The sequence below is a fragment of the Notolepis coatsorum genome (assembly GCF_963971535.1).
Source record: "Notolepis coatsorum genome assembly, chromosome: 1".
In the NCBI taxonomy this organism is placed as follows: Eukaryota; Metazoa; Chordata; class Actinopteri; order Aulopiformes; family Paralepididae; genus Notolepis; species Notolepis coatsorum.
Genome location: NC_140165.1, coordinates 281,852,682 through 281,877,960, shown reverse-complemented (window position 1 = coordinate 281,877,960; position 25,279 = coordinate 281,852,682). Strand labels below are relative to the sequence as shown.

The 25,279-nt window shown below is 45.9% G+C and overlaps 2 protein-coding genes across 2 annotated transcripts in view; one reads left to right on the top strand and one right to left on the bottom strand.

The window, feature by feature from the left end:
• pax3b (paired box 3b) overlaps window positions 1–25,279 on the top strand; it is a gene marked incomplete at both ends in the record, with an annotated part of 75,898 nt that overhangs the window by 11,025 nt on the left and 39,594 nt on the right.
• LOC311239551 (inorganic pyrophosphatase-like) lies at window positions 16,562–17,131 on the bottom strand (the record flags this gene model as incomplete). Its single annotated transcript, XM_084327895.1, has 1 exon — window positions 16,562–17,131. The coding sequence occupies exon 1, from the start codon at window positions 17,126–17,128 to the stop codon at window positions 16,562–16,564; it is 567 nt and encodes a 188-aa protein (XP_084184021.1). The 5' UTR covers window positions 17,129–17,131.

Genomic DNA, 25,279 nt, shown 5'->3' with positions numbered 1-25,279 from the left:
GGTGCGCCTGCGCAGTAGAATCAGGAAGCGGGGGGGGCGGCGTGTCCCTCCCACGCAGACCCTCGCCGCTGAGAGATCGCGCTGTGCAGGTGAAAAGATGTGACGGCTGCCTCCTCGTGTACCGGAGGGGACACGTGATGCAAGGCTTCGTCCACATTGCAGCTGGCTTGTGGGAGGCATGGCCTAACAACGTTAGAGACAGGTGAGGGTAGAATTGGACAATACGGAATTGGGGAAGGGAGAAAAATAGAAAATGGGGAGAAAAAGTAGATAAAAAAAATGCAGTTCTGACTGGAGGTGTATAATGACATGTGCGTCCTGGTGACGTATGCATACTGCGGCCTTCAGACACATTTTCAGGGATAGTGACTATACCCTTATTCCATCTTTTCGTTAGGTCACCTTATTTCACATTATAGTCAAACAACCTTACTTCACATTATAATCAAGCGCTCAGGTTTCAGCATTGGATAAACAAGTCACAATGTACCTTAATAATATAATGTCTTTTATACCCCAGCGGCAGGTATGCGCTGCTAGTATTTGATTACGCGGAAAACGCCATTTTCCCTCGCGGCAAATGCATATCACAATGTGCGTGCACATAACATATTTTATATTCTTACTGACGTTGTTAAACATTCAACTCGTTTCACAATTCTTGTTACTCATTTCACCTAACGTTATAACTTCTAAACGATAGTGTTTTCGGTACTTTTCACCATGTACTGACCTGAAAGCATAGAATATGATCAAGAGGAGTGAAGACACGTGCGGCTCAGTTTACTCCAGAAACTCCTCTGGCGTGAGAGGGCGGAAACCGTCACCTAGGGGGACCTGGCGCATCACCTGAACTACACGGTTCCGCTCTTAACTTCCTGTCTAATCAATTCTCCATCTCACAGTCAATGTGAACTTGGTTAATTATATTAACGTATTGCTGGTAATATAAAGTTTACCATAATTATTCTAATCATGTAAATGAGATGAGGTACAATTGCAAAAATTACACAAGATTATGCACATATTCTTGAGGATACTACACACTCCCCGACCAACAAAAGTGGCTACTGACACTTGGTCTGAACACTTCAAAAACTCCAACAACTTAAACTGTTGTGTAAACTCGAACATGTCCAAAGATCATGTTAACCATATAGACATTACTCAATTACTTTCATTCCCCAATACGTATGGGATGTGCCTTGGGTATAACAATCTATTTCCAGGGGCTTAAAAACAATGGATCGGATAGGTGGTGGGTAAATACTGATATAATGAGTGGGACGGGAGGTGACAAGGATATATATAGGGGTGTTCGTAACACAGATGGGTACTGGGGGCTGGTAGTACTCCAACTGTATTCACATTGGGCCGTCTTTGGTACGCTGGTTGGCCAAGAGATGGGTAGGTGAACATATACCCCGGTCGTCTCTCTCGGGTGGACTGTCTTAGGGGAATCAGGTGTTGAAGATGAGGGTCTGAAACTTCCTCCACTTGATGAACTATTTGAGGTAGCTCTTGGTCGTCGATGGGCTGAGACCAATCCACGTCCTGTTCACTTGTGCTGTGTAGTTCCAGTTCCTCCTCTATGATCGGTTCTCTGTCTGGTTCAAGATCAACATGGCTTCTTTCTCCTGGATGAACTTCTCTCCGTTCCGGCTTGTCTTGTACCTTCCAGGCAACACTTCAGGCTGGTGGGATACTTGTTGGTCTTTGGCGTTCTACAGGCCTTTGTAGCCAGTACTGATAGTTTTTTTCCCTCCTCTTTATGTTTTTATGTTTTTATTAAGGATCCCCATTAGCTGGTGCCATGGCTCCCAGCTAGTCTTCCTGGGGTCCACACAACACAATACATAAAACAGTTAATGCATAGATCAATACAAAAGATAAAAACAAGGATTTAGTATATAGCAAATAAGATACTTTCACAGATGCTATAGATAGAAATAAAAAACAAAACAATTAACTAAAAACATACAATAAATATCCATTTTTAAAGATACAAAATGAGAACTTGTAGGCTAATAGGCAAAAACCCATACACAAATGCAATACACATTAAGGCAACAGCTGTAATTGAGATTTGAGTTTCTTTTTAAAAATCGATTTACTAAAAGTGTGTAGAGATAACTAGGTAGGTTGTTCCAGAGTATTATGCACCTATAAATAAAATACCGCTTTAAAGCATTGGTTCTAGGACGAGGGAGTACAAACTGACCATTTCTGGCTCTGGCCCCTCTTGTATTATGGTCTTGTATAGAGCTTCTGTAAACAAGTTGCTCAAACACAAAATATGGAGTCTTGCTGTTAATGACTGATTTACACAATACAAGTGAGTTAGACGATAACCTTTTTTCAACTGTGAGCCAGGAGAGACCAGCATGCATACGGTTGACATTGGACCTTAGTGAGCAACCCAAAGCCAACCGTGCTGCCCTGTTCTGGACAACCCATGCCTCGATCCAAACACCATGCTGTTTGTCTTAGAGATGTTCAGTACAAGCCTGTTAGCTACTATCCAATCATTCATATCATTAAGTTCTCTGCTCAGGACTTCATTAAGCATACCATTTGATGGAGAAGCATAATACAAGGTGGAATCATCTGCATATTGGACCAATTTGGCATTCTTAGTAGCCCACGGTAGGTCATTGGTGAACACTGAGTAGAGCAGAGGCCCTAGGGAGCTCCCCTGTGGAACACCACACTCCAAACTTCTACTACTAGATAGGCTGCCATTCAAATAAACCTGCTGAGATCTGGAGGACAGATAACTCTGCATCCACATCAAAGCCAGGGGATTAAAACCATAACATTTAAGTTTATCAATCAAGAGAGACTCTTTGGAGTCACTTGTCTCTGTGTACTGTTCTGTGATCTTTAGGGGTGAGGGGGGTCTCTTAGTTTTCTTTTGGGACTGGGGTGCGTTCATGATCTGACTCGGGGCAGCCTCTACGGGTAAGTCGTTCACTTGTAGAAGTAGATTTCGGTGCAGGGTTCGGATGGGACGACCTCCTGCCTCTGGGCTTACTTTGTAGACAGGGTTGGTTCCAACCTGCTCTCTCACGATGTAGATAGTATGTTCCCAATATGGTCTCAGCTTACCTGGACCTCTTTCATTGAGATTACGTACGAGGACTCTGTCCCCAGTCTGGAGAGTTACTCCTTTACTCTTCTTGTCATACTGTCCTTTTCCCTTCGTGCTTGACTGTTGACTGTTTGCGCTTGCGATTCGATACGCCTCGATCATCCTGCCCACCCACTTGTCGGCATATCCTCTTGGAGTTTCCTTTTCCTCGTTCGTTAGGAGTCCAAAAATGAGATCAACGGGGAGACGGGGATGATGACCATACATCAGATAATAGGGTGAAAAGCCTGTGGCTTCGTGTTTCGTGCAGTTGTACGCATGAAGTACATGGGGTAGATGGTCTTTCCAATTCTTTTTCTCTTTTTCTCCGAGGGTGCGAAGCATCTGTAACAGGGTGCGATTTAATCTCTCTGCGGGGTTGTCTTGGGGGTGATAGGGTGTGGTTCTTGAGTGGCCAACACTGCTGTCTTAGTGTTCTGAACAATTCGTTTTCGAACTCCCTTCCTTGGCCGTGATGGAGTTTGGTGGGATATCCAAATCTAGGGATGAAATCATTAAAGAGTCGGTCAGCTGCCGTCTTGCCAGCTTTGTTTCTGGTGGGGTAGGGTTGGGCCAATCTAGTGAAGTGGTCTATCACTACTAGAATGTACTCACATCCGCCCAACAGGCCTCTAAGTGAAGGAAGTCGATACACACAAGTTCGAGGGGCGTGTTTGATGTAATACTCCCCATGGGTGCTCTTACATGTGAAGCAGGCTTCTTCTGTTTAATGCACTGGCATTTTCGGGTTGCGTACTCTTCGATTTCTTTTTTCATGAAGGGCCAGTAAAATCGTTCCCTAGCGAGATTCAAGACTTTCTCTACGCCGACATGGCCCATGTTGTTATGTAAATGTATAAGAGCCACTCGTCTGTAGGTGGCAGGACCAGCTGTCTCCGACCGATGGTTCTCCTGTACAGTAGGCCATTTTCCATGTGTAACTTGTGCCACTCCCTCAAGAGCCTCCTTGTGTGTGTGTCAACTTTCTTCCTGATGTCATCTGTGGGGGGGGTGTCGTGTTCCTTTAAATCAATAACTCTTCCAATCGCAGGGTCTGTTCTTTGTTCCTTCACCAGTTCATCATGGCTAATGGTCTGCAGGGGCTCCATTTGTGGTTCACCTGGTGAGGCTAGGTGGAGGGCGGCTACCCAGGCGACGTCTCCATGCTGGGCTCTTCTACTCCCTTCCCATAACGTACATACAGCTTCTTACGAAAGTCTCTCGGAGCACTCTGTCATGAAGGTGTTGATATCAAGGTGACAACGGGATAGTGTATCATCATCAATATTAGTCTTTCCTGGTCGGTACCTGATGTCGAAGTGGAAATCAGCAAGCTGTCCCACCCAACGGTGGCCTACGGCGTTCAACTTGGCCATACTTAGGATATACGTGAGTGGATTATTATCGGTAAAGATGGTGAACTGGGGGGCATAGAACAAATAGTCTCTAAATTTATCACATACTGCCCACTTTAACCACCGCTGTGCAGGTGATAGTTCTGTTCCGCTGGTGTTAGGGTGCGGGACCCGTAACCGATCACTCTCATTTTACCCTCTTGACTCTGCACAAGCCCTTTCTGAGAGGCATTGGTGTGGAGGGTAAAAGGAAGGTTGAAGTCAGGGTACGCCAGTACTGGGGGATTGAGAAGCGTGTCTATCAGACGTTCCAAGATCTTCTGGTGTCTGTCATTCCATTCTACTGGGGTTCGGGAGGACTGCTGAGGACTTTTTGTCTTTCCTCGCGGAGGTTTGGAATTGGGGGATTGGTTCTTCTGTTGTAACATGTTGTACAGAGGCTTGGCTATACTTGAGAAATCTTGCACATATGATCAGTAATAACTTAGAAATCCAAGCAACTGTCTGACTTCTCCAACTGTTCGTGGTGTTTTGTTTTTCAGTACTCGCACGGCTTCTAGGTCTTTCGGGTCCACTCTCACTCCTTCTGCAGACACCAGGCGACTAACATAGCGGACTTCTTTGCGGAACAACTTGCACTTCTCCGACTTCAGTTTGACTCCGTGGCGCTGTAAGGCTTGGAGGACTCTGCGCAGTACTTGTACATGTTCATTGAATGACTTGGAAAAACAAAGCACATCGTCCAGGTAGGGGATGCAACATTCATCTCGGAGCGTGTCAAGCATCTCCTCCATACTGCAAACGGCTGGTGCGTTTAATAATCCAAATGGTACCTGGACCCACTCGTACAATCCCCAAGGGGTGGTGAATGCGGTCAGGTGTCTTGATCCTTCGGCCATAAATCCTTGGTGATAAGCCTTTCCCTGATCTGAAAACCAGCTGTACCCTCCCAGCGAGTCAGTGAGATCTTGGATCCGAGGAAGGGGGTGTCGGTCGGGCACTGTTTTACTGTTTAGGAGTCGATAGTCGATACACAGACGTAAGGACCCATCTTTCTTTCTTACACATATGACTGGAGCAGCATAGGGTGACTTGGACTTCACAATCCATCCTTTTATCATTAGTTCTTGAATGTATTCTTTTACCTCCCGGTAAAGTGGTTTCGGAATGGATACGTATGCCTTCTGCACTGGGGTGTCATCTTTGACTCTAATCTCCATCTGTAGTGAGGGGATACACCCGATGTCTCCGCTGTCGCGAGCAAATGCTCCGGACTCCTCATAGAGCACTTCTTTCACCTTCTGTTGTTGTTGAGGGCTCAGATGACTGATCTCTACGGGCGGTAGCCAGGGCTCAGTGGGGGATTCACTGGGAGGGATGACTTTAACTTCGGCTATAGCTACTTTTGTCAGCGTGACATCGGCCTGTTGTGACTAGGGATGGGTACCGAATTCGGTACTTTTAAAGGTACTTACCGAAACACGTCGGTACTACCGAGTATCGATTCACGTGAGATACCGTTTAACATATTTCTTTTTACACTTTTTATTTGTTTTAACTTTTTTCTTTTAATGTCAACGTTCACACGCACAATATATGCTTACCTAGGATTTGACTTGATTCAACAACAAAGCAGTCGGGGCAATGGCAAGCCGAAAACGGTCGAAAGTGTGGTTATTTGAAGTTTGGATTTTTTTCCACAACTGAGGTAGGTAGATTACATTTTTAGAGACTAAAGTACCGAAAAAAGGTACCGTTGGGTACCGGTATCGATTCACAGGTACCGGTACCAGTACCGTATCGGTTCAAATGTGAACGGTACCCATCCCTAGTTGTGACTCAGGTTCACCTGTCTCAAGGATCTTGGTGATATGTTGGATGGTCCCTACAGGGGTTCTCTTCGGTAAAATAATCTCATGGGTTGAGTGATTCGAAATGGGCACCTTTACATATGGCAAGCAGTTCTTCTGGATCTCTAGGAGACCTTCTCCTACACTCAACTGTGCTAACACAATGTTCTCCTCTGTGGGTTCATAGAGAACGAAGGGGTCAGTTGTATCGAAACTTGGGGGTACTCTACACCATACGTGGACTGCTTTTCCGGCAGGGATAATTACATTGTCTTTACCAACTCTTACGATGGCGGGATCACAATAGGTTCTCGGCGGGACATGTATGAAATTGACCATGGCCTGAGTCTTCCATTCCGAAGGCTCGACATAGGAGACGGATCACTGTGGCGACGGCGTCATCCATGGTCTCTTGTCTATTAATGATTTCTTCAAGGACGTTCGCTCCTAATAACGGCTGGGGTAGTGCCAGTTGGCTGACTAGGAAGGGGGCTTGTATGGTGAGCTTGGGGTCATCGTACGTAATCTCAATGAAAGAGGTCCAGGTAAGCTGAGACCATATTGGGAACATACTATCTACATTGTGAAAGAGCAGGTTGGAACCAACCCTGTCTACAAAGTAAGCCCAGAGGCAGGAGGTCGTCCCAATCCGAACCCTGCACCGAAATCTACTTCTACAAGTGAACGACTTACCCGTAGAGGCTGCCCCGAGTCAGATCATGAATGCACCCCAGTCCCAAAGGGGATGGCGTGGCCATTTACTGCATACACGTTGAGTTTCTGTTCGAGAAGCTCCTGTAATGGTCTCACTGTATAGTTCGGGATGTGAGCGTTAGCCCATTTTCTATCAATTATGCTCACTTGTGAACCGGTATCAAATAGGATTGTTTCCGGATAGCCACTGATTAAACATTTCAACAGGCTTCTCTTTCCAACTAGTGTTATTTGACCTTTGGTGTTATTCGGGCAGACGGGGGGTTGTCTCTTCTGTTGGGGCCTGTTTTGGTCATTGCTCATGGATAGGTCTTAGTGGGGGGGACGGAAGCTGTGCACCGGTCTCTGGCTGTCCCTCGGCAGAGATCGGAAGTCGTTTCCCTGAAACTTAGGTTGCTTTGAGCACTGTACTGCTCGATGTCCTACTTCCCCACAGGCAAAGCAGTGGTTACATTCCGGTAGATTCTGTTCTGTACATCTCGGGCAAATTGCGGTTCTTCGATTTACTGGGGGGTTTGGTTGATTCAGTGCAACTTGGGTGAATTGGTGGGGTAGTGGCTGAGAGGGGGGGGGCGCGACATGAGGGGAGGTATCTGGGCGGGAGGTGGCAGTGGGTGTGACCTCTGTGTGTTCGCTACTTGCTGCCCAATTAGGGCTGAACGATTAATCGATTTAAAATCTAAATCGCGATTTTAAATGATGCAATTAGCAAATCGCACAAAAAAAAGAATCGCAATTATTCTTTATTTTTTTAAATTTTTACCAGGAAGTCCCATTGAGATACAATATCTCCTTTGCAAGTTGTTGTTATTGTTGTAGGAACAGTTTGGGAGAGGGAGGTAAGGGGTTTTAGATTGTGTGTTGTGAAGTTTAGACTTCAGAGAGGGAGTAAAGTACCGAAAAAAAGGTACCGTTGGGTACCAGTATGGATTCCCAGGTAAAAAGAAACATTTTCAGGCTCGGTGTCCCAAACAGACCCACCGCGTAGGCCAGATGCAAGCCGCATTTTACAATAAACCTCTGTGGGGCTGCTTAAAAAAAAATTATGATCGCAAATTTAATCGCAATCACAATATCTGTCCGAAAAATTGCAATTCGATTATTTCCCAAAATCGTGCAGCCCTATGCTCAATTAATGTGGCCATCATGTTCGTCAGGGTTTCTACCTGGATACTGAACTGCTGTATGGTCTGGACGTTTCGGTGGTCGGCGGCGGTGCTTCTTTGCTGGTCGTGACTTTGACATTTTCTGGTGTCCACCTCCTTAGCATAGTGTGCTAGGGTTGTCTTTGGGCGGGGGAGTTGACCGAGTCTGCGCTGGTGTTCGTTCTCTTCGCTTATTATCTTCATTACTTGGCTCATCTGTGACGTGGTTGTTTACGGTGAGGGGTCTCAATCTCTGTCGGAGATCAGCATGTTTCACTCCAAGGCCCTGATAGATAGTGTGGAGGAAGACCTCTTGGATGGTTCTGGGATCATAAGAAATGTCTGTGTTGGTCTGTCTTGACTGATAAAGGAGTTTCTGTTTCAATCCAATCATGCGATATAGAAACAGTTGGGGTGGTTCTTGTTCAAGCTGTCTGGCGCACATTAACTCTTGAAACATCTCGGTAGTTGCTTTCTCACCAAGGTGTGATCGGAGGAAGCCCTTGAGTTCAGGGATGTTCATTTCATCTTTGTTTATGAGCATCTCATTAAAGGTACCTGGTTTAATGATCCTCTATACGCCACAGACTACTTCGGCTTTGGCGAAACCCTCTCTGCCTCCCTCGTCGATTTGTTTACTGAGGTTGTTGTAACTCATGTCGGTGCTCTGGTCTCCAATTAGGCCGCCATGCACCTTAAACACTTGGCGCTGGAGGTAGGGAAGATCAGCTAAAGGAACCATTCTCTCTGGCATTATCGGTGGGTGTGTTAGTGACTCACCTTGGTGGTCGTTCATTGTCTCTGGTGGCGCCACGGTAACATCATACCGTCGTAGTCCCTCCCCCAACTCCTCATACACTCTCCTCAGTTCTTCTACTGAAGGTGGCGTGGGGTTGGCGGGCGAGGTGGGCTGAAAACGTAGGTGTCTACTCATACTATTGGGATTTGGGTTGGGCCTAGGGGTACGGTGTGGTGTCAAAGTGGATGAGCTGGACATAACTTGGGTCACATTATCATTAGATACATCATCAAGGTGTGTTTCAACAGTTACATAGGAATGCCTTAGTTTACATATTACGTCATTTAACATCAATAATTGGCTCATACCTTCGTCTTTGAGGTTTAGTAAGACTTCGGACTGGATGTAAGAAACCACAAAGTCCATGCAGTTCTCTTCTTCACTTGGACTCAGTTTATCTACGTCTTCCTGGTCGACGTTAAGGTCCTGTGCCACCTTGGAGAGGTCGGCACCCGATAGTTTATACAAGTTCTTCTTAATGTTCCAAAACAGTTCTCCTCGTGCAGTGGACATCGTGTGTGTGTGTGTGTGTGTGTGTGTGTGTGTGTGTGTGTGTGTGTGTGTAATTGATAGTGGTGTAATGCGGCTTGAAGATCGGTCGTGGCCCTAGGCACCAACAGCGATTCTCTCTGGTGACTGCCATGCGTTGACCCCTCGGTTCAGCAGTGCGGCTCCGACGACGTGAAGCTCCTCCTTGGCCTCACTCGATGGACACCCCTTCAACTGGCACCTGGTTGCAGCTACGGCACGTCTCCTTGGTCTCGTGGCCCTGGTATGACGGTCTTGCGGTTCTGGTATCACTGGACCTGTTCCTCTGACGATGGTGTAAAGGACAGATCACGGCCTCGAGCCCCCAAAGTTTGTTACCGGTCCCAATGGGCTACTGGGTACCGGAACAAATTATGTTCGCAGCCGGTCTCCATTCACTCCCTGAAAGCATAGAATATGATCAAGAGGAGTGAAGACATGTGCGGCTCAGTTTACTCCAGAAACTCCTCTGAGAGATTTATTGTCATCAATAACTCTCAATTAACAATTCGGTATCAAAACATTATATTTCCAGTAATTACATATGTATTCATTACATTTGACTGTCTGTTCCTGTGTCTCAGGTTCAATCAATGTCAAACGTTATCAAGCTATTCATTGAAATCATTTACTTTCACCTTTGTTTCATTATCTTTGGTTATCAAACCATTCATGTAAATCAGATACACATGCTTCTTGGGTTCAATATCAATGGTCACTTAAACCAATGGTCACTTGAATCATAAGCGACATCTTCATACTTCTCTTTACTGTAATACCAAACATTCACCCTACACGTGCATGTGTGAGCTTTTCGGATAACTCACAATGTAAGATCACACCTTTAAACGAGGGGGGGCGAGGGGATAGGAAAGCTAGAGGGAGAGACAGAGCGGGAGGGAGAGAGAGAGAGAGAGAGAGATACTGCGGCCTTCAGACACATTTTCAGGGAAAGTGATTACCCTTATTCCATCTTTTCGTTAGGTCACCTTATTTCACATTATAGTCAAACGACCTTACTTCACATTACAATCAAGCGCTCAGGTTTCAGCATTGGATAAACAAGTCACAATGTACCTTAATAATATAACGTCTTTTATACCCCAGCGGCAGGTATGCGCTGCTAGTATTTGATAATGTGGAAAACACCATTTTCCCTTGCGGCAAATGCATAGCACAATGTGCGTGCACATAACATATTTTATATTCTTACTGACGTTGTTAAACATTCAACTCATTTCACAATTCTTGTTACTCATTTGATTTCATCTAACGTTATAACTTCTAAACGATAGTGTTTTCGGTGTGTACTGACCTGAAAGCATAGAATATGATCAAGAGGAGTGAAGACACGTGCGGCTCAGTTTACTCCAGAAACTCCTCTGGCGTGAGAGGGCAGAAACTGTCACCTAGGGGGACCTGGCGCATCACCTGAACTACATGGTTCCGCTCTTAACTTCCTGTCTAATCAATTCTCCATCTCACAGTCAATGTGAACTTGGTTAATTATATTAACGTATTGCTGGTAATATAAAGTTTACCATAATTCTTCTAATCATGTAAATTAGATAGGTACAATTGCAAAAATTACACAAGATTATGCACATATTCTTGAGGATACTACACACGCTACACCACCAGTGCACGCTACAAGGTGGCCCTGCACACTCATGGATGCTCTGATATTGTTTTTTTGGTCATGGCACTAAACTAAACCATGTTGTTTACACTACGTTTGCAGTCTAGTTTCAGAAGTAAACTATGTTGTTCACACTACGATTCCAGTCTAGTGTCAGAAGTTAGAACTAAACCATATTGTTTACTCTATGTCTCCAGTTTAATTTCAGAACTAAACCATATTGTTTACACTTCGTTAGCATTCTAGTGACAGAACTAAAACATATTGTTTACTCTATGTCTCCAGTTTAATTTCAGAACTAAACCATATTGTTTACACTTCGTTAGCATTCTAGTGTCAGAACTAAAACACATTGTTTACACTACATTTGCAGTCTAGTTTCAGAACTAAACCATGTTGTTCAGACTACGTTTCCATTCTAGTGTCAGAACTAAAACACATGGTTTACACTACATTTCCAGTCTAGTGTCAGAACAAAACCATGATGCTTACATCATGTTTCCACTCTATGTTCAGGGTTACAGTCTTCATCCCAAGTGGTATGAGCAGGACTGAATAGAATCTGTAATAGTTGATCACATAACGACCAGCCTATTCCTGGCCTGAACAAAGTGTCTTGATGAAGAGGGCTCTGTCTGTCTGTCTGTCTGTCTGTCTGTCTGTCTGTCTGTCTGTCTGTCTGTCTGTCTGTCTGTCTGTCTGTCTGTCTGTCTGTCTGTCTGTCTGTCTGTCTGTCTGTCTGTCTGTCTGTCTGTCTGTCTGTCTGTCTGTCTGTCTGTCTGTCTGTCTGTCTGTCTGTCTGTCTGTCTGTCTGTCTGTCTGTCTGTCTGTCTGTCTGTCTGTCTGTCTGTCTGCCTGTCTGTCTGTCTGTCTGTCTGTCTGTCTGTCTGTCTGTCTGTCTGTGTCTGTCTGTGTCTGTCTGTCTGTCTGTCTGTCTGTCTGTCTGTCTGTCTGTCTGTCTGTGTGTCTGTCTGTCTGTCTGTCTGTCTGTCTGTCTGTCTGTCTGTCTGTCTGTCTGTCTGTCTGTCTGTCTGTCTGTCTGTCTGTCTGTCTGTCTGTCTGTCTGTCTGTCTGTCTGTCTGTCTTACTGTCTGTCTTACTGTTTGTCTGTCTGGAAGAATGTGTCACTCACTGTGCTCGGGGCACAGGGGCAAATGGGGCACAAGGGGCAAGAGGCAAGCATCAAATCACTCTAACTTACCCTGGGGCTTTCTCTGTCCCTGTCCCTGTCCCCCCCCCCCCCACCCCACCCCTTCTCTCTCCTCGGCACCCCCCTCCCCACACACACACACACACACACACACACACCTCCCTCTCGTGAGTTTTTTTTTTACGAGTCCGTGCATGATGACTATCCAAGCATAAAAAACCATAGTTATCTGCAAATGAATGGGCGCTCTATGCTTCATTAAAGCCTCTTTTGCCTTTCACAAATCTATTGTGACCCTCTGATATCAATTCAAAGGGCAATTAATGAATGCACAACAACTTTGAAGTGGGGGCCATATATGGGATGAAGGAGGGAGGGGGGGGATCTGTATGTGTGTGTGTGTGTGTGTGTGTGTTTGAGGTCCCCCCTCCCCTTTAGCCCATCTCCACCTCCCCCCTCCCCTGCCTTCAGCCGTGATGGACCCCAAAGACGAGGAGTGAAAGAGTGAAAAGCCCAGAGTGAAGGTCAAGTAGAATGAATCGCCTTAGAATAAGGCCCCTCTTTATCTGGGGTAAGTATAGGCACAACAGCTAGAGAGAGAGAGAGAGGGGGGGGTGGGGGGTACGTATAGGCACAACAGCTAGAGAGTGAGGTGTGGGGGGGGGGGGGGGGGGGGGGGTGGTTAGGGGACTGGAGAGGTTGTTTTATTTGTGTGCATTTTGGAGATTCTGAAGGAGAGTAGGAGTGTGTGGTTTTTCATGTGCCTTGCATGCATCTGTGTGTGTATACAAATATGTGCGTGTGTTTATTAGCATTTTTGCATGCGTGTGTGTGTGTGTGTGTGTGTGTGTGTGTGTGTGTGTGTGTGTGTGTGTGTGTGTGTGTGTGTGTGTGTGTGTGTGTGTGTGTGTGTGCGTGTTTGCAGGGATAAAGGTTATGCTTAGGTGTCAGAGTTGGCAGAGGCCAACCAGAGGCCAGTCATCAGCCTAGACTCTTAAAAAGGGGGACAGGCAGCTGTCCATCACATGACTGGTGAAGCCTGAAGTTTCAATCTGAGCTTTGTTAACTAATTATCTCACAGGCCTCTGTGTTATGTCAAGATGGCTTTTTGAAGGTTTGTTTACCCACCAGATAAACTGATGACTCGAGACGGAAGACCACATGCGACCAATTTGGAAATAGTTTCTGGATTAACCGGTGTAGGTCTGCTATAGGTGCACTTGTTCAAAACACTTGTTTATTGTTGTTATACATCACCTGCAAAGTACACAACCTCTGCCTTCTTTAACCCTTTCACTACCACACTACAGAAGGTCACCCCTTTCACTACCACACTACAGACGGAACCGTCTGTAGTGTGGTAGTGAAAGGGTTAACCTTCTGTAGTGTGGTAGTGAAAGGGTTAACTGTGAGTGCATAGAACACTGAAACATGAAGTCTTCGATGACACCTGAAAACTCCACTCACCTGATAACTTATGCTACATTCCACCCATATGGCCACCCACATTGTATAAACGTTAATGTTGCTATTAGCTGTTTTAAGAGTACATTTGTAAGTATATTAGCTATATGTCATTGTAAACCGTCTTTGTGAGTTGTAGTTCATGCAAGATGAATTGTAAGAAAGAAATTGCCAAATTGTGTGAGCATCCATATCTTTTAGACTTTGTAGCTTGAACGCACGTAGGTATCCCACTTGTAACTTCCCACATCCGACCATAAACAAATGCAGCATTAAAGAAATACTTGAATGGTTCTTTGTCTAAACAGTCCTGTGACTATACTACTATACTATACTATACTATACTATACTATACTATACTATACTATACTATACTATACTATACTATACTATACTATACTATACTATACTTTATGTACATTATACCTGCTATGTCTTATTCTTATTACTTGTATTATTGCACAATCGCTACAGGCATGGCCTCCCGCATTTCACTGTATGCCTTGTATGCCGTGACAAATAAAACTCTTGACTTGACTTGACTGACTATACTATACTATACTACTTAAATTAAAGATGTTTTGCTAAATAGTGTAGAAGTTAATGCTGAATATACACACCCCATTTGATATGTATTGACTGCTAGTATTCCCTACAACTGATAGTACACTCTTAAAACAAAAGGTCTTTCATAGAAACAAAAAAGTGTTTCTTGGCTATTACCTATGACTATGGCTAATGTCATTAAAACCTCTTAACTGGCAACGGCCCGTATACGATTTGCCCACCGGCACGACACGCCATGTTGGCGACCTCTAGCGGCTCGGTGTGCATAATAATAATATATATATCGAATTAAAGCCATATTTGTTGCCTGTCGATTTCCCTTTCAGGCGTCAAAATCCGTTCAGCAGTTCTCGAGTTACATCCCGATATGTGAGGCGTGTGCCGAAGTACACGGCAGACTTTGAATTTTTTCGAATACCACTCCCAACGCTCTAGCTCCGTCAATCATTTGGCGATCTCGTAAATGATTGGACAGGGTTGTAACCAATGAGTGTGGCTTTCCAATGCTACCCCACGTGGGGATGAGCGAAAAGGCATGAGCGCAAACAGGAAGAGACATTTCCGCTGAATGCATTGGAGTCAATGAGGAAATGGTTTTCTGAGCTTTTTTTTGTCTCCCTTTTTACCAAAATCGCTCATTTCTGAACAGATTTTTATTTTTGGAAATATACTTTTGGATATTGCAACTACTACAGAAAAACGTGAGTACACAAGTTCAAGTTCAACTCAAGTTCAGACCTATGTTACTCTATTTCATTAGCACTAAAAGTGAATTATCCTTATTGTATCAGAAACTTCAGAATGTTATCTTTCAAAGGCGGTTAGGTGGCCGAGCGGAGATTGCGTTCGTCACCAGCCCCGGAGCTGAGCTGGATTTGCCTGTTCGAATCCAGCTCACAGCTCCGGGGTTGTCACCAGCTTGGCTGGCCGTCTGCACTGATACAATTGGCTGTATCAGAGGGTGGGAGAAGCTGGCGGGGTGGGTCCGGGTCGTTGTAAACAGCAACTCCTACTGTTCGGTCGGGGCGCCTGCTAAGCGCGGATTGGACGTGAGGGGGATAGTGTGGTCCTCCCACACGCTACGCCCTCTCAATGAGAATCCGCGCTGCCAGGTGAAAAGAAGCAGTGATTGGCTGGACGTGTGTCGGAGGAAGCACGTGGTAGCCTCCACTCTCCCAGATGATCTGACTGTGGGGGGTAAGTGCGCAGCGACCAGGAAGGGACTGGGAATTGGCATACGACTAACATTGGGATGGGAGAAAATCGGAGGAAAATGGAGGGGGAAAAAGACCAATAAAAAAAAAAAAAATAATGTTATCTTTCAAAAGAGACCAGGCTCATGCATGTGCTATAAGTATAACGTATAGTATTTTGGTTTGCAAAAAAAGTATGCAGTCCTCAAGTTCAACTTTTGGGGGCGCCAGTTAACTCTTTGACTGCCGTGCATCTCGCCTATCTTTACAGCTAGATTGCCAGCTTGATAGTCGTTTCCACTGTCGTTTTCACTATGTTTGCGAAGCTGTGTGTGTGTTCTGTATTATAGCTGTGGAGACATGCTGTGGCTCATTTTGACAGTGTTTTTGTAGTGCAACATGGGAAAAATTGTTTGTTTCTACACGCTGTAGTTTGTAGTTTATTACATGCTAAACACCGCACATTTCCAAGAAAATCCAGTATTTTTTCATAGATAAAACGTGTTATGTGCAATAAGCCCAAACCGTTCTGGTTGATCCCCTGAAACCCCAAATACTCCCAAATCAAAGGTATATGACGTGTATATATATGTACCTTCACAAAATCATCGGGGGGGGGGGGGGGGGGGGGGGGGGGTCGTTTTAACTCAAAACTGTGATCGTGTTTGCCGAGCATGTTTTTCGTCCGGTGAAACACACAACAGTGATTGTTAGAAAAACACTTTTCAGATTCGGTAAAATAGACATAGAATGTACCTTACCTTAGCCAGAAGGTATTCCAAGAAGAATAATTCCAAGTGATCGCATCGCCATTGCGATTACCAGTTGTAGTGGCTATTTGTCAACAACAACTAATAAAAACTAAAAAGCCACTGAAGCACCAGGGCAGCGAATCTCACGCAGATCAGGAAGTCCATTGTCCAGACAGCATTTGACAGTTTTGTGGCATTTATTGTCTGTTAATCAAAGAAAACAGATGGTAAAAAGACAGGATAGAAAGAGAGAATAGATAGAACAGGTATTATTATTATTCCGTGGCCTCCAGGTAGCCGGGCTTCAGTCTCCGTACGTCGTCGATGTTGTTCAAGTCCTTGGCTTCATCATCCTCTACGTTGATTGCGATGACTTTCCAATCAGTCTCGCCCTCGTCGATCATTGCCAAGACCCAGAGGACCTTCACCTTGATCATCTCTCCACGGGAACACACCTTGCTACCGATCTCACAGACGTCGATGGGGTCGTTGTTACCACAGCAACCTGTGTCTCCATCTTTGTGCTCGGGGTCCTCCCACGTCTGGGGTATCGCTCCGTAGTTCCATATGTAACATTTATGTGGGAAAACGTTGGCGACGTAACGCAACTTCCCCTTCTTCACGTCCTGCTTCACTGGGTTCAGGGGGTCTTTTGTGGCAATCTCCATCTTAGCGTTGGTCCATCTTGGGACTTCCACCACCACGTGGAAGATGTTCTGGCCCTCGTCGGCATACATTGGTATGTCATGGAATGGTGAGACGTACTTGCCATCAGCATTTTTTAAATACAGGCGGTAGTTCAGCGTGTTGGGGTTTCCTCTCTCTTCAACCGTGAAGCTCATGGTTATTAATGTTCTTGCAGCAGCGGCGGTGATGACGGTGCAGCGGCCACTGTAGTAGAGAGGTGCAACTCTGGCCTTTCCAGTAAGAAATGAAACATGCACCTTATCGCCTCTATCTTTATCCTTCAGTCTCAGGTACGACACTGTACCATAACCAGCTTCACTGGCATCAGCAAAATTATGAATTTGTGCTGTCACAGATGTTTCAAAGTTCAGGGTTTTTACTTTATGTAGTGGCTATTTGTCAACAACAACTAATAAAAACTAAAAAGCCACTGAAGCACCAGGGCAGCGAATCTCACGCAGATCAGGAAGTCCATTGTCCAGACAGCATTTGACAGTTTTGTGGCATTTATTGTCTGTTAATCAAAGAATACAGAAGAATTACAGATATCTCGGGTCTGACCATTAATGAGTTAAGAGGTTAAGTGCTATTATCGAAATGTAACCATTTTCTTTGTCACAGCAAAAAAACAAAAAACGAAAAGACATTTAAAAACAGACTTACATGGTTTAATTGAAATCAATAATAGATTTTTAGAGAAAAGTGAAAGGAAAAAAATCCCCCAATCACTAGTCATAATGAGCAGGGATTATCTCTGAGCTTGTATGCAGGTCCAAAAGGCCTGGAAATATACAGATCTTGATAATTTCCATGTTTTCACAAGTTTGGGAATTCGAGTAAAAACTATATATATATATATATATATATATATATATATATATATATATATATATATATATATATATATATATATATATATATATATATATATATATATAATTATATATATATATAATGTTAAGAAATATAAAATTTATTTTCTTTTTTCTTTTTCTTTTTTAATTGAAGCAAACCATTGTGGGGCGGCTTTGGCTCAGGGGTAGAGCGGGTCGTCCAATGATCAAAGGGTTGGTGGTTCGAATCCCGCTCAAGCCCATGTCCATCCCATCGCCGTTGTGTCCTTGGGCAAGACACTTAACCTACTTGCCTCGTATGAATGTGTATGCATGTGAATGAATGTTGGTGGTGGTCGGAGAGGCCGTAGGCGATGATTATTCGCCACGCTTCCGTGAGTCTGCCTCAGGGCAGCTCTGGCTGTAATTGTAGCTTACCACCACCGGTATGACTGTGTATGAACGAATAATGGACTCTGTGAAGCGCTCTGGGTGTCATGAAGAGCGCTATATAAATCCAAGCCATTATTATTATTCTTATTTAATTCCTTTTTATATTTAGAGGCAGCCTAATTTTCATAGCCTAATACTAAAAGATGCACATGCTACTGTTTCTGTTTGTTTATTAAAACCGGTTGATAGGCCAATGCAATGCTGTTATTATAGGCTACGATGGTGAATGGTGTCATTTTGATTTATTGTCGGTCAGCTGAGCCGATCAACGTTCTGAAGGATTATCTGCACTTCAGGTTCTGAAGTGCCTATTTATGTGCAATACCCTTTGATTTTAATGATCCATTCTATTAAAAAGAATAACTGAATTTAACTGAAACTGAACATTTTAACTGAATTTAAACTGAAACAGAAAATAACAATATATTTTTAATATAAAAAAAATTACTTCGGTCTTAACACTTTCTGTCATGGTTTTTGCCTTATTTCACCTTTCTGTGAGGGACAGCTGTCTATTTTTGCTTTATTTCACCTCTCTGTGAGGGATAGCTGTCAATCCCTGTTCCCTGTAGTTAATTGCCTCATGGGTCGGCAGGTGTGTGGGCTTGATTGCACCTGATGCAGTGCAGCTGTGCCTATGTGGAGTCTATTTAAGTTTTCGTCTACTGGCTTAGTTTACACTTTATTTTATAAAGGCTGAGTCCTTTATGGTAGTGTTTTCTTTTGTTCTTTTGGAACTGCCCTTTACACATAAACTCCCTTGGTGGAGGTTTATTGTTTTATGTTTGCAATATAAACTCTGTTTTTAGGAGTTGCCTTTGTGGCTTATTTATTTTCTCTACAATACCTCTTTAATGAGTGTCGTCCTGTTTTTTTGGACATTACTTATTTTCTTGAATACTCACTTTGAGGCTTCCATCTGTAAAGGTTGTTTTGTGTTGTTTATTTTTCCCCTTCTCCTAAAACGTCTGCGTAAGCAGTTAGTGGTTATTCGTTTTATGTATAACTTTAAGAGTCCCTATTATCTGCTCATGACCCACACACACACCCACAGCCCTCACAGAATGAAAAAGCCATGAATGGGTCAGCGGATAATACTGGTCTCGAACGTGCACTTGCTGCACAGCATCAAGGATTACTTTCACATATGGAAGCTATCAAACAATTACAAGAGCAACAAGCCCTCATGGTGATACAGCGTGGGGAGATGTATGAAGGGTTGTGCAAGATGGAAGGTTCCATGCGTAATCTGGCTGACAGCATAGCCAATGCACAAGTATCTTCCCAAATATCTCCTAACGTCCCTCAAGCACAACACACAGTACCCCAGCCATTTCCTCGTGAGGCTAAATTTCAGCTCCCCTCGCGCTTTAGCGGGGAGTCAGGTAAATGCCGTGGTTTTCTGGCACAATGCCAAATAGTGTACAGAGCCCAGCCTTCTCGTTTTCAGTCTGAGGATTCACGTGTTGCCCTAATTCTATCCATGTTGGAGGGACCTGCCCTCGATTGGGCTGTTCCACTCATACGGGCTCAGGCTCCAGTTTTAAACGACTCACAGGGACTCATGAATGAGATGGAGATCGTTTTTGATCATGAACTCTATGATAAAGTGGTCGCCATGAAGCTGACGCGCATGCGCCAGGGCGCCAGTAGTGTAGCTGAGTTTTCCATCGCTTTCAGGACACTGGCTGGGGCTACAGGCTGGCCTGAGGGACCACTAATCACTTTGTTCACTAACACGTTATCTAATCAGGTTAATGATGCTTTGGCGGTTGTGGGATCTCCAATTTTGACACACTGGTCACTACCGCCATACGCGTTGATAACTGGATCAGAGACCGTGAGCGTGAGAGGCGGGGCCAACGTTTTCGTGTCCCGCTGGAGGAAGTTTCGTCCTTTCCTCCACAACCTTCAGTGGCCAGCTCGTCTGAACTTATGCAGGTGGACAGCACTTCTGTGCGTGACTCCAGGCAGACTGGTTCTCATGTGGACTGGTGCCGGTACTGCAGGAGAAAAGGTCACACGAGGGTGGAGTGTCCGAAACTGAAGGGAAACGGTCAGTCTCGCTAGTGGGCCGAGAGACACTAGTGAGACACCACATCACCCCCTTTCGAACCTTTTTGCCTGTGGTTTAAGGCTGCAATAGGCAGTCTGTTAAGGTTGACGCCTTTTTAGACTCAGGGGCAGTGGACAGTTTCATCGATTTCAGATGGGCTGAGGACTCTAAAATACCTGTACATTCCCTCCATAAGCCCTGTAGTGTCACAGCGCTTGATGGACGGCCATTGGGTACAGGCAGTGTCACCAAAAGAACCAATTATTTATCTATGCGGGTTGCTTATGGGAACCATTCTGAGCGCATTCAATTATTTTTGGTGGATTCCCCCACGTATCCCATTGTGCTTGGTCATTCTTGGCTTAGTAAACACAAGCCACAGATAAATTGGGGTGAGGAGAGGGATACTGTTATGCAGTGGGGCTCCCAATGCCGTCACTGTTGTTTCCAAATTCCTCCGTCACCCATGAGTTATGATCAGTTTAGTGAGAGCGGTTGTGATTCTGTTGAAGCAGTGGGCGGTCTTGGTTTCCAGAGCCCACTCTCTCAACCATTGCACTCCCAGCCATCTGTCGATCAGGATGGGAGTTTGGAATGGGATCCACAGTTTGATTGGGACACCCTCGGTGAGGAGGTTCTGGCGGAGGACAGTTTAGACAGTTTAGAGGCTCTGTGTGAGGACTTCTCCTCGCTTACTTGTACAGCTGACCCCCTCATGGAGAGCACCACCATCATGAGCGTGGAGTCACACCCGTTACCAGAGGGAGTTCCCACTGTCTATGCTGACCTCAGTGAGGTGTTTGGCAAACAAAGGGTCACCATCCTGCCACCGCACCGACCTTATGATTGCGCCATCGAATTGCAGCCGGCCTCTATTCCCCCTCGTGGTTCCTTGTACTCGTTGTCGGTCCCCGAAAGCGCAGCTATGAACACCTACATCAAGGAGGCTGTGGCTACCGGTTTTATTAGACCTTCCACTTCACCTGCGGGTGCTGGATTATTTTTTGTGGGAAAAAAGGATGGAGGACTGAGACCCTGCATCGACTACAGAGGTCTGAACAGCATTACAGTAAAAAAACGGTATCCCCTTCCCCTGATGAACTCGGCGTTCGAACGCCTCCAGGGGGCATCCATTTTTACCAAACTTGATCTCCGCAATGCCTACAATCTGGTGCGCATACGCCAAGGGGATGAGTGGAAGACCTTGTTCAACACTCATAATGGTCACTACAAATACCTGGTGATGCCATTTGGTCTTACTAATGCCCCTTCAGTTTTTCAGGCGTTAATCAATGACGTGCTCAGGGAGATGTTGGAAAAGTTTGTTTTCGTCTACTTAGATGACATTCTGATATTCTCCAAGTCCATTTCTGACCATGTCAAACATGTCAGGCAGGTCTTGAGGTGCCTTTTGGATGCACGGTTGTTTGTGAAGGCTGAGAAGTGTGCTTTCCATGTCCGCTCTGTGTCCTTTCTAGGATTCATTGTATCTGAGGGGAGGATTCAAATGGACCCCAAGAAGGTGTCAGCAGTGACAGACTGGCCTACACCCGTCTCGGTCAAGCAGGTGCAACGATTCCTAGGATTTGCAAACTTCTACCGTCGTTTTATTCGTAATTTCAGTTCAGTGGTAGCACCTATCACCGCACTCACCAGGAAGACAGCACCTTCCCATTTCCAGTGGACTCCCAAGGCTGAGGCAGCGTTCATTGAGCTTAGGAGGAGGTTCAGTTCTGAGCCTATCCTCATTACTCCTAACCCATCCCTGCCATTTATCGTCGAGGTGGATGCTTCTGAGCTTGGAGTCGGAGCTATTCTGTCTCAACGCTCATCGTCCGACGGTAAGGTACACCCATGTGCGTACTGTTCATGTGGGCTCTCGCCGGCTGAAAGAAACTATGATGTTGGGGACAGAGAGCTGTTGGCGGTCAAGTTGGCATTGGAGGAGTGGCGCCATTGGCTAGAGGGAGCTGAACACCCATTCACAGTCTGGACAGACCATAACAATTTGGAATATATCCAGGGTGCTCAGAGGAGAAACTCGCGACAGGCTCGCTGGTCACCGTTTTTCTCTCGGTTTAATTTCCTCCTGACGTACCGTCCCGGGTCTAAAAATATCAAGCCGGATGCTCTTTCCCGGTTATATGATGGATCAGAGGAGGACCGTCCTCCTGAGCCCATTGTTCCTGCAGGACAGATCCTAGCTCCTGTGACATGGAGCATTGACTCTGCTGTGCGGAGGGCACAAAGTTTGGAACCAGATCCGGGTGGGGTGCCCCCGGGCCGGTTATTTGTACCAAACGGCATTCGTTCTCGGGTGTTGAAGTGGGGCCACTCCTCTCGGCTGACAGGACATCCCGGAGTGCACAGAACTCGTGACTTCTTGGCCAGAAGGTTCTGGTGGCCTGGTATGATGGAGGACATTCAGGAATTTGTGGCAGCCTGCCCCGTTTGTGCACGGAACAAAGTTTCTCAACAGTCACCACCAGGGCTGCTTCATCCTTTGCCCATTCCTAGTCGTCCGTGGAGCCACATCGCCATGGATTTTGTGACTGGTCTGCCTCCTTCTGATGGTCACAGCGTCATCATGGTGGTGGTGGATAGGTTCTCCAAAGCAGCTCACTTCATTCCGCTGGTCAAGCTGCCATCTGCTCAGGAGACCGCTCAACTGGTGGTTGACCATGTCTTCCGAATTCATGGCATCTGCCAGGACGTGGTGTCGGACCGTGGACCCCAGTTTACTGCTCGGTTTTGGAAGGCATTCTGTGCTATACTGGTTGCGACGGTTATCCTGTCATCAGGGTTCCACCCAGAGAGCAATGGGCAAACAGAGCGCACCAACCAGTCTATGGAGAGTACGCTTCGCTGCTTGGCCTCCTCCAATCCGACCACTTGGAGTCACCAACTGGCATGGGCAGAATATGCACATAATTCATTGTGCAATGCATCCACTGGTCTCTCCCCATTTGAGGTTCAGTTTGGGTATCAGCCTCCACTGTTTCCTGAACAGGAGAGGGACGTGGGGGTGCCATCTGCCGAGGCGTTTATCCGTCGGTCTCGGGCGACATGGAAGAGGGTGCATTCGGCTCTTGTGCATGCTGCGGCCCGGCACAAGCGGTCGGCGGATGTACACCGACGCCCTGCGCCTTCCTACCGTGTGGGCCAACAGTTGTGGCTTTCCACACGCAACCTTCCATTACGGGTGGAGTCGCGCAAACTCGCTCCCCGTTTTGTGGGCCCTTTCACTATTGTTCGCAAGATAAACCCAGTCACGATGCGTCTTCGGTTACCCTCGTCGATGAGGGTACACCCTACATTTCACGTATCCCGCCTTAAGCCGGTTCGGAGGAGCAGGTTGGTTCCTGAAGAGAGACCTCCACCTCCCCCTCGATTCTTTGATGGCCAACCTGTGTATACTGTACGGCGTATCCTGTCCAGTAGGCGGGTTGGTAGGGGTATACAGTACCTGGTGGACTGGCAGGGTTATGGGCCAGAGGAGCGCACATGGGTTCCGGCCAGGGACATCTTGGACCCTGAGCTTGTTCTGGAGTTTCGGAGACGTGCAGTGGTGCAGTGGCAAATTGACAGTAGGTCAAACGCTCCACGCGCATGTGCACGCGCGTGCGCGCGCGCGCATGCACAGGTTTTTTTGGCACAGATTTTTTTTTTGCCTTGAAATAGAGAAGCTGAAAAAGGTAGCAGCGTATGAAACTTTTGTATCACAAACAGTACTGTATTTGCAAATCTGGTATATGTCATAAATGTATAGATGTAGCAGTACTGTCTATCTGTATGTCGTGTATGTCATATATGTTATGATGAATTGAAAATGGGGGACCCTGATGTAAACAAGACGAAAGTCTTTCTCTGGTCTGCATCCCCTTAACAATTGTATGTATTTAGCTGTACTGTACCCATTCTGCAATCTGTTAATAAAGTTTTCAATCAATCAATCAATCAATCAATCAATCAATCAATTCAGCCATTGGGTGGGACAGTCATGTGACCCAAATCAGCCAATGGAAGCGAGGGTCCTTAAAGTGTGGGTCCTTAAAGTGTTGCGGTCCTGAGAGTGTTGGTGCTCTCGTCCTGCAGCTGGATACTATTGCCTCACAGCGCGGCCGTCAGCGCGCGGCCCAGAGAGCGCCGCTGGCTCTGCGGCTCTGCAGCTGCATGCTTCTCCGGGAGTCCGGTTGGATAATGCCATGTAAAAAGTTGCATGCCTGACATATCGGCATGTAACTCGAGAACCGAGGCACGGATTTTGGCGATCCAGATGGCATTCGAACGGCAACGAATAGCGTTTTATTCGGTAATTTATATGTTCGGCGAAAAATGCAGCCCTGAGCCTTCAGATGCTCGCAAAGGGCCGTGAAACTGAAACTGAAACTGAAAAACAGTGAAACCCCGGACATTTCGATGAATTAATAAACCCCCCCCGGACGCCCCGGACAGGGCGTGAAAAGAGGACATGTCCGGGCAAAAGAGGACGTTTGGTCAGCCTACTCTACCTGTGCTTTTGTTATGTAAAAACGGTGGCCGCGGGCCGAGCCGATACTTAGTTACAACGAATGGGAACAGCGGATTTTTGTGTGCGTGACTGCGCGTACACGCGGGAACATATCCGTGCGCGATTGCGCGTACTTCAGCCTCAGTGACCGAGGTAAAACGCCGTTATACCGCGTTATACCAGCACTGCAACACTGGAGACGTGTCTCAGAGGGTCCGTCTGGAGCCGCCCCCTAGAGGGGGGGTCCTGTCATGGTTTTTGCCTTATTTCACCTTTCTGTGAGGGACAGCTGTCTATTTTTGCTTTATTTCACCTCTCTGTGAGGGATAGCTGTCAATCCCTGTTCCCTGTGGTTAATTGCCTCATGGGTCGGCAGGTGTGTGGGCTTGATTGCACCTGATGCAGTGCAGCTGTGCCTATGGCCATGTGGAGTGTATTTAAGTTTGGAGATCGC